Below are 9,833 nucleotides of genomic sequence, written 5' to 3' on the forward strand. Positions count from 1 at the left end.
ATTATTATTATTATCATTGTTACGTGTGTTGTCGTTGTCGGAGCTCTTTCACTTCCGTGTCTTTTCCCGGAAATGATTGGTTGGCATTGGCAACGTTTTAGCCAGGTCTGACGGCGTACACAGTCTGTGAATAAAGAAATCGAAAGGAAGGGCCATAAAAAGGTTTGTTAAATATTTAAACAGCTTCAGTGTCTCTTCAGTGGACATCTTTTTTTTTAAAACTAAACCCGCGCTGCGTGTGTTTGTAACAAACATTTAAATATCAGCTGCTTCACGCTAACGTTACGACAATGTAAATCACCTAGCCTAGCCTAGCCGGCTACAGTTAGCTGAAATCATTGTGTCAGCAGATCTATAGTTAGCTGTCCCCGAGGACGGCACACCGACATGAAGCAGCACACACCGTTTTACAGACAACACACATTGTTATCGGTGATAATCTGACCGGTGCTTAACTCGCTGGTGTCGGCTTTGTAGCCTGCTGCTAACACCGCTGGTAGTAAAAACGTAAACAAAAGCCTCTCGGCTCGCCGACGCCACTGTTTGTTTGTTTATTATTCACACATTTAGTCAACGCTAGCACTAACAGTTAGTAGTTACCTATTAGATGACACGGTTTATTGTATCTAGCAGTAGTTATGTGTGTAGGTCTGACTTCTTTAGACGAGGCTGCTGTAGTTGTCACTGTTGTTTATTGTTAGCACTCAGCAGAGGACTTCTGAACCTTTGTATTCTTCAAATCTTCTCACCATAGAGGAGCGAGGAGCGAGTACAGACTGCAAACAGAATGACCAGGTCTGTAACAACGAGTTATAAGGGCTCTATGCACTGAGTACAAATGGGCCAGTGTTAATAGTGATCATTACAATGTGTACTGCTTTAGGCTTGAGTCAAAGAAGTGTTTTTATGTGAAGTGATTCAAACAGTGCGGGAGTGTCTACGTCTTTCTAATGTTGCTGTTTTTCGTGTTTATGAAGCTCATCTGCTACCAGGATGGTGAATAGTTACAAGCGGACTTCAAGCCCTCGATCCCCTACTAACAGTGGGGAGCTTTTCACCCCGGCACATGAGGAAAATGTGCGCTTTATACATGACAGTGAGTACGGCCTCTCAGTTTCCTTTCAGAATAATAATGCAATCACAATTACAGACCAGGGTGTTGCCCAGGAACCGTGTTTATTTCCTGTATGGTCAAAACAGCGGCAGGAAATTTTGTTTGTTTCACTTTCTGAAGTGGGTGAACTCATTCTGATCACTCAGGCTGCATTCAAACAGGAAAATGCAGGTTTTTTCCATCCATCTGATGTAGTAGGGTAGTATGTTTTGGCTGTCAAAAAAGACAGCATCTTAGAAGTTGAGCTGGATCTGAACGTTTGCTTTATGTCCGATAGTTTGAGAGAGGGAGCGACGTCATTGATAAAGCTGCAAAATAAAAACACAGCGGTTACATTCAGCACAAATAGACCCAACCCCAGCAACCACAACACACCGCCGCACAACCCTGCGGCAATTCACAGCACCTGATCCTCTCTGAATGTGGCCTTAATGTGCAGCATGTTAACACAACCCTTGTCATCGTGTTCATCTCACATGTAAACACTAGCATGAGACGTGTAACTCCATTATTAGTTTCATAGCATGAATTTAAATTACGTAGCATATGTAGGGCAACAGCTTATAGAGCAACAAAACTTGAATGTGAGGACACTATTTGTAAAGAGCATTACAGCATTCGAGGTCACACTGAACAGTGTAATTGTCTGCAAAGTGGAGGGAGCCACACCTTGTTTATTGTGCTGGTTTTAAAGGTGCCCTGCGGAGTTTTCTTGTGAACGAATAAAAATCACTAAAGCTCTTTGTGTTTGTCCTTGAGGTCTAACAAACATGGGCGAAAGCATTTCTTTCCGCCCAAAAAAAACCATAAAAACATTTGTATCTTAGCATGTTACCAACACTTGTAGATCAGCAGGACTGTGCGTCACACTTGCACATGCACAAAATGAACAAAACATGGACCCCTTCAGAAAAGCACTCTGCAGAGTTCAGGAACTCCAGGGAACCATTAAGTCCTGAGAATAGCAGGGTCAGTCACACTAAATGCAGAGAGACTGAGCACTTAAAGGGAAATTTTACAGATTTTAAACCAGCTTTCTATCGTCATAATGAGAGTAATAAATTCAAATTAACCAGGTTAACTTCCATGCATGTTGCGCGCATCCAGAGCTCCTACTTTATTTGCATAAATTGTATATAAGGTACAAAGACGGAGTGGGGGAATCGTTGGAAGTGATGGCGATTACGAGCAGAGCAGAAGAAAAGGTGAGGTTGTCTTACAGTGTAAGTTACAGTTTGTCAGTGAATAAAGGCTGCAGCTTCTCAAGACCAAAGTAAAGCTCCTGTTTGTTATTTCACACTTTCACGCTGGTATAGCTGGGCAGAGGTGACACATGGAAACATCAGCAATGTATTTTCTTTTCACCACTCTGCTCGAACACTGCTCCAAACTCTGCATGGATCTACTGCATCTCGTTTATGTGGCTGACAACTGTGTTCATAGCTTTCTTGGCAACATCCGGGTGGTGCTGCTCCTTACTGCCTGGGTCTGTGAGAGAGTGGAGCTCCTTCAGCACCCCCTGGATGTGTTTGATCATTGTAAATAATGTTCAGGAGCGCCTAAAATCACATTATTAAAGCCGTTTAGTTCAAAATATAAAAAACAAAGATGGCATAAAGGCGGGCATTGCTTACAGTGCTATTGCAAGATCTTTGCATAAAATTAAAACATTTGCATACATTACCCACATTGTGATGATACAAAGCTGGTTGATATATACACATATCTGTAACGACAAGATTTCCTAAATGTAATAAAAGTGTTGTCTTTGCTCTTTCACAGCCTGGCAGTGTGTGCTTAGAGACATCAGATCAACACAAAATAGTGAACGTAATGACCGTGGACCACAGGAGTATGTGGAGAAGAACCCAAATCCTAACCTACATTGTAAGTGAAGTGGATTTTATTTTTATTCTTTTATGTCAAACCAAATTATTAAACGAATCAAGCACAAGACAGTCCTGAACAACCTTTTTCTGTCTGCTCTTGCAGCTTTCACACCAGTGGACCTGAGTGACCTCAAAAAACGCAACACACAGGACTCCAAGAAGTCCTAGTCTTTCTTGTGACAGTCCAGTCGCTTTTTTTTTTTTTTTTTTTTTTTCCACCCGTTATCCTTGAGAACTTTTCCTCCATCAGCCAGAAAGTCAGCCCTGTTGGCCCTTCTAGCACAGAACGCCAAGCTCATTTCTAAACTCTGGACCATAGCAACCCTGCCTCTTTCTTTACCCTCTACAACTGACTAAGAAGAAAAGAAGTGGGATTCCAGGGAGCACATACCTCCCATCTCTTGGTTCATGTTTTTTTTTTTTTCCAAGTCATAAAATCTCCATATGTACATTCTTTATGTGGACGGGACTGATGCAAACTTTCATCAAAATTTGCTGACATCTGATGCTGAGGTATAAACTGTTGACACTCTCCACAGGACACAAAAGACTGCAGTCTTAAATACAAATCCTGTTTTCTTTACTACTGCTACTTATTTGACTTTGGAGGAAAATGCGAAAGGGCTGGCTTCTTCTTCTTTTTTTCTTTTTTTAAGTTTGTTTTGAAAGATAGTTTGATTAGTAAATTGTAGAGGTAATGTAAGGGTCACATTGGATACACACTTTATGGGCAAGTTTTGGAAGCCAAATGCAAATGTAGAAGGCCAACATTTTTATTATAAATTTTCTTGCCCTCAAATGGACTTTACTATGTAGAGACCTCCCCGAGTATGCTGCCCTTGGTTAACTCCCGTCTCCTAAGCCTTGAAACAAAATGTTGAATAAAAGACTTTTACAGTACTGCTGCTTGTTTTGATCCCACATAAGTGTCGACCACGGAGCAAGGAGAAAGGGACCTGAACATCATAAAGCCAGATAATTTAGGAGAATTTATATCCTGGCTATGTTGATTGTAGAGGCAGTTTTTTATTTTCATTATCAATAACTGATTAATAATATGATGTTTAAATTTCATATACTAATATATCCTTAAGGCAGCACAGTGGTGCAATGTTTAGTTCAAACCTCAGCTGGGCTTTTTTGTGTGTACCGGGTACTCAGGCTTCCTCCTGCAGTCCATGTGCCTAATTGGTTAATTGATGACTCTAAATTGCCTGTAGATGTGGATGTGAGTGTGAATGGTTGTTTAAGTCAGCTGGGATAGGCTCCAGCCCTGATGAGGATAAACAGCGCATGCATATGTATAACTTACCCTAACTAATCAGAATCTTAGAGATGAAATTTGCATATGTAAATTACCTGTTTGATCTTTAGTTTGCCTCCAGAGGATATGAAAACAAGCCAATATTAACATTTTAGATGCTGGAACCACTTAAATTTTAACTAATTTTTCCTGTCAATTGATTAATCAACTATTTGTTTTTAGCTCTAAATGATTTTATTATATGAAGCAAACCTTGATATGTACGATATATTTATATAAATATAAATATATAAGTATAAATATTTGTTACAGAGGCGCACGCATGTTGATTAATGAGAAAGTACATTTTGTGTCAGGTAACAGAATTAATGACAGTATCAAGACATTTTAGTAGATATTAAAACAAGCAAATATCAACATTTATCAGAATCAGATTCAGAAATACTTTATTAATTCCCAGAGGGAAATTGTTTTTGTTACCGCAGCTCCCAAACGGTAAGTGACAACACATGTAAACATGGGATGAAACGAAAATTGGTTTCCCCTGGTCCCGGAGCAGCCCAATATCAAATATAAAATAAAATTATATATATATATATATATATATAGAACATAAAATATAAAAAGTAAAGGCAAATTTAAATTTAAGAAAAAGTATATACAATAAATAGAAAAACAACAACAGTATAACACCATGGTGAGGTAGTGAGATGTGCAAGTGTCCAGGTTGTGCAAACAACTGCATTGTGCAATAGCAAGAAAACAAAACTTTAACAATATACACCTATACAATATCCTATTTTAACACTATATACACATGTATAAATAACAGTTAAATAAAACAAGTAACAGTGAACTATGCAATATGTAAGTCTAAAACCTTATAAAGAATTTAGAGGCTTGAACTACTTGTGACATGACTTGTATGGTTAATTTTTTGCCTATTGTTTAATTAACTGATTGTTTTAGCTCGATATGAGTTAAATCTATAAAGATAAACCTGATATATATGGATAAATAAATATGTGTCATAGAGGAGCACGCTGCAGTCATGCATGCTGATTAGGTAATAGTATAATGAGGGTTGTTTATTGGCCACGCATATTACGTGATGACGTAGTGCGTACGTGCAGGACGCACCGAGGCGGTTTGTCTACATACGGCGGACGTTGGTTCATTGTGTTTCTCCTCGGCGCTGTGTTGAGCTGTGAAAGGGCGAAGAGAGGGACCAATCGAGGCTAGGGCGTATTTTTTTAAACTATATTCTGTTGAAAGTTTAGCACTATCGGGGCAGCATAATGGCCGATAAGATGGATATGTCTCTAGACGACATTATCAAGCAGAACAGGCAGCAGCGAGGCGGAGGCCGCGGAGGAAGAGGTCGAGGCCGCGGAGGCTCAGGCGGCGGCCGAGGCGGCGGAGGAGGCGCTGGGCGTCTTGGAGTCAGCGGCGGAGGAGGAGGAGGATTTGGAGGCCGAGGCGGCGGATCCGGCCCCATGAGGAGCCGACAGAACCTGAACCGCGGTAGAGGCAGACCAACGCCTTACAGCAGGGTATGAGAAAATTAGAGGAATGGGCAGAAAAAAACCTTCGGCAAACCTGAAAAGTGCCTGGGTTAACATCTAGCCTAATATAATGATATAACCGCCGAGCGTCCCCTCATGTGAGAGCTCGACGGTTTGCGGTTAAAGCATTAATGGAAGTTGTATGCATAGTGTGTCCCTTCTCCCACAACCCGTATGTGTTACACCATTTTCCAAGAAGAGGCCTCCTCGGAGAGAGAGGGAGCGTTAGGCCTCGGCGGCGGCGGCGGCGCCATTTTGAGGCTTAAATTAGAGCTAGTCGTTGTCGGTGCTTTCCACCTCCAAGTGTCAGAAAGATGGTGAGAGGAAACCACTTCATCCAGCACGTTCATTTTTCTTCTCCGTACCACTTGTGGCATCATAAGTGTCCCGGTGCAGCGACCAGGCGGCGGCGGCCTTTTGTTCGGGAGTGGCTGGCGGGTCTTAACAACAAGGCCCGTTTGGTGGCTGTTCAACCAGCGTGGCTGTTTTTTTTTGTTTTTTGCTTGTGGATGGATCAGTGGACTTCAACTCCCCCTTCTCTCTCTCCCCCCACATGATAGTTTTACTTTAAGTTAATATGAGTTTTTTTTTTTTTAGACGAGCAAAACAAAAAGCCCCAATCAAAATGGCGTGGTCTCCAAAATGGACGCTCAGATAATCCACGCTCTCTTTAGAGGGGGTAGCTGCTCCTAGTTGTTTTTTTTGTTTTTTTTTACCACCTCCCCCTCAGTTTATGGACACTTACCCCCCCCTGAAAGCATGAAAGCCCCCCTTTTTTCGTGGCTTGGTAAAGAACTTTTGGGCTGCCCCTGGGAAACATGGTGCAACGCTGGAGGCAACGCTGCTTCAGATGGCGACCCCCTGTGTGCCCGAGGATCATGTCTGGTGGAGGCGCAGATGGCAAGAGAACAATGGGCAAGATTTGGTAGCTAGCCGGGGAGGGCAAGTTGCTCAGGGGTTAGTATACTGATTGTGGGTGGCTTTGGGGGTAATAAACTGCTCAGTTTTGTAACATATATACAATCTCAGTAGATGCAGCACAACCTCATAATGTAAACAGAGGTGATATACAATGCACCCCCTTTCTGTTTTTTTGTTAAGTTGTTTGTCCTGTGTATGTCCCTCTGTCTGAACTGATTCACTTGCTTGTAGTGATGGGGTGGGCAGGGAACATTGGGGGACCCTCTTGGGGGAGTTGAGCACCCTGGCCCTGTTGGAAGTGGAGCCCCTGCTTGCCCCAACACCCAGCCGTGTGGACTCTGTGATTGACAGAGGCAAGGGGATCCTGAAGTCAGCAGGTGCGTTCTCTTTCATCTGTTGCAGCCTAAACAGCTTCCCGATAAGTGGCAGCATGACATGTTTGACAACGGCTTCAGCGGCTTCAATGGCGCTGCTGGGGGCGGCGGAGGAGCCGGTGTGGAAACTGGAGGGAAGCTCCTCGTCTCCAATCTCGACTTTGGGGTGTCAGATGCAGACATTCAGGTATTGTGTTATTACGTTGCCCGTTTGTTAGACAAGCTTGTTTGGTATGGATCAAAGGGATGGCTAAGGGTTTTTCTTTTTCCAGGAACTCTTTGCTGAATTTGGGACTCTGAAGAAGGCTGCAGTTCATTACGACCGGTCGGGGAGAAGCCTGGGAACTGCAGACGTCCACTTCGAAAGGAGGGCAGACGCTCTGAAGGCCATGAAACAGTACAACGGAATCCCACTCGATGGTATGCCTAAAACAATCATATGCAACGCAATAACTTTGATTTTATGTCTGGCCAAATTGTGAGGTTTCTCCTGCCTTTGTCTCTCTAGGGCGACCTATGAACATACAACTCGTCACATCACAGATCGACACACAGAGGCGACCTATGCAAGGGTGAGTGTCGGTCTTTTTATTCAAGAAACATGACTGGAAAATACTGGGAACGCTGTGTGTGATGGATGTTCTCGTTTTCAGTCTGAACAGAGGTGGTGGAGGCATGAACAGAAATCGTGGCGGCGGCTTCGGAGGCATGCAGAGAGGACGTGGCGGACGTGGTGCAGGCGGTGCCAGAGGAAGGGGTCGAGGTGGCCGAGGAGGCGGTGGCACTAGTAAGCAGCAGCTGTCAGCAGAGGAACTCGACGCCCAGTTAGACGCCTACAATGCCAGGGTATGTTCAGCTGTCAATCCCGTGTCTGGCATCAATTAACAAATTATGCTTTTGCAGCTGTCTAACTCAAATCCTTGTTTTGTTTTCTCAGATGGACACCAGCTAAGAAATGAAGCTCCTCCGAGTTGTCGTCCCTTCTTGTCTGCACAGAAGGGTTGTTGTTACAAATGTGCAGAATATTTTACACTTGGTTGTCTTCTGATGTGATTGAGATTATTGTCCTAAATTCTTCTTTTAAATGCTCCGAAGTGTTTTTTACCAGTATTTTTTTTCTTCCCCTTTTTCTGATGAAAATGGTTTTGGCTGTAGGTAAATGTGGACTGGTGTTTTCCCAGTTCTTTCCTCTACCCTGTAGTTAATGAACTTGTAATAAAACCTGCAGTGCATATTAACCAAACACAGTCTCTCTACCTTTGTCCATGTGTCTGCTTGACCATCTAGTGTTGGAATGCCGTTAAGTTCATCTTTTTAAATATTTTAACATCTGCAAACCACCACATATTGTTTTTTTGGTAATATAGTTTGCTATAAGATCAATTTATGTTATCACAGTTCACAAGGTAGATAAGAGAAGTGCTCACTTAAAAAAAACTGAGTTTTGAAGATACTATCTTTTTAGATTTGATCTTAAGCTGCATCTCAGTGTGACGGTCTGATGCGTTTGAAGTATTTTTGATCTTTCGGAGGAAGCAATTGTAATGCCTGATTCATTTTTGAACTTTGTAAAACCCACAATGACTCATTCTGAAGAGAAACGTGTCAAAATCAATGTCCGTTCAATCTTTTCCCAAGAAACAATTGACCATTTATGGAATAGCTGATAACATAACATCAACAGAAAAAGTGGCCAAATGCAAGTAACGCTAGGTCTGATTGAGAACTGCCCAATAAAGCTGCAAATTGAACAATAATTGTTGAAATTAAAGGGATGTGTGTGTGTGTGTGTGATAGTTGGGAAATGAGAATTTCCTACACCTGAGCAGCCTGAGCAGTGTCGTTGCAGAGGTCAAACACAGCCACTAGATGTCGCCCTGCTCTGTCACTACCATATATGGTCTATACGTTACTGTATCTCTGCTGTACTATACGTCATGTCAGCATGTGGCTTTGACAAACCACTTTAAAATGTACTTTTCCTGTTTGCCACATCTATGATATGATGTGATCTGAACTGTGCAGCAGCTCAGTGGGGTGAAGATGTTGTGTAGTTGCTCACAGGCTGCAGGGTGGTGTGAGCTGACACTGAGGTGGAGGTGGAAGTGAACAAAGTCTAAAATGTCAGGAACTCAGAGAGAAATGCGAGTGTGCAGCTCTGCAAGCCCACGCGTGTCGCAAGAAGCCGGAAGCGTGTTTAGAGACAAAAGTTTAAATTATTAACGAATACAGCTTCCGCTTAGGATTTCAAGATTAAAGCTTTTTTTTTCTTCCTTTAGTTCTTGGTGTTTAGAATAACACCTGATCATCATGCTGTCAAAAACTACCTATAGCTCCGTTTCTATGACTGCCAGCGGTAGAAAAAGTAATCAGATCCTTTACTTCAGTATAAGTAGTAAACTATAATAAAAGTACTTATTAAACATAAATGTGTTTTATATGATACATTAAGTTTAAATAAATGAGTACTCTTTAGGTAAATTTGCCACTATTACATTTAAAGTTTCTTTTTTTAATTTATATTTCACATCAGTGAATTCTTATTATTGATGAATCGACACATTTTAATTTTTGGCTGTTGACAGTTTAACTAGTTAATTTTAGCTACTTTATATATTGTTGGATATATAAAGTAGTATTTTATGATAATCTGTAGAGTAACGAGTATAAATAGACGATCACAAAACTCAGGAAAGTTATTTCACA

General features: G+C 41.8%; 2 protein-coding genes across 3 annotated transcripts; both read left to right on the forward strand.

The window, feature by feature from the left end:
- Positions 1-38: 38 nt before the first annotated feature.
- Positions 39-3,903, forward strand: mcrip1 (MAPK regulated corepressor interacting protein 1). 2 transcript variants are annotated; one of them, XM_010744064.3, is made up of 5 exons: positions 39-162; positions 702-795; positions 978-1,096; positions 2,897-3,001; positions 3,107-3,903. In XM_010744064.3, exons 2-5 carry the CDS (start codon positions 788-790, stop codon positions 3,169-3,171), a joined length of 297 nt encoding a protein of 98 aa, XP_010742366.1. In that variant the 5' UTR covers positions 39-162; positions 702-787; the 3' UTR covers positions 3,172-3,903. The 2 variants fall into 2 exon arrangements, with proteins under 2 accessions (XP_010742366.1, XP_010742367.1); XM_010744065.3 differs by having other exon boundaries at positions 755-795.
- A 1,490-nt stretch (positions 3,904-5,393) lies between these two features.
- alyref (Aly/REF export factor) lies at positions 5,394-8,370 on the forward strand. The gene is made up of 6 exons (XM_019257580.2): positions 5,394-5,820; positions 7,156-7,314; positions 7,400-7,547; positions 7,636-7,699; positions 7,781-7,973; positions 8,065-8,370. The coding sequence occupies exons 1-6, from the start codon at positions 5,566-5,568 to the stop codon at positions 8,077-8,079; spliced, it is 834 nt and encodes a 277-aa protein (XP_019113125.1). The 5' UTR covers positions 5,394-5,565; the 3' UTR covers positions 8,080-8,370.
- Positions 8,371-9,833: the final 1,463 nt, after the last annotated feature.

Source organism: Larimichthys crocea, chromosome XII (assembly GCF_000972845.2).
Source record: "Larimichthys crocea isolate SSNF chromosome XII, L_crocea_2.0, whole genome shotgun sequence".
NCBI lineage: Eukaryota > Metazoa > Chordata > Actinopteri > Sciaenidae > Larimichthys > Larimichthys crocea.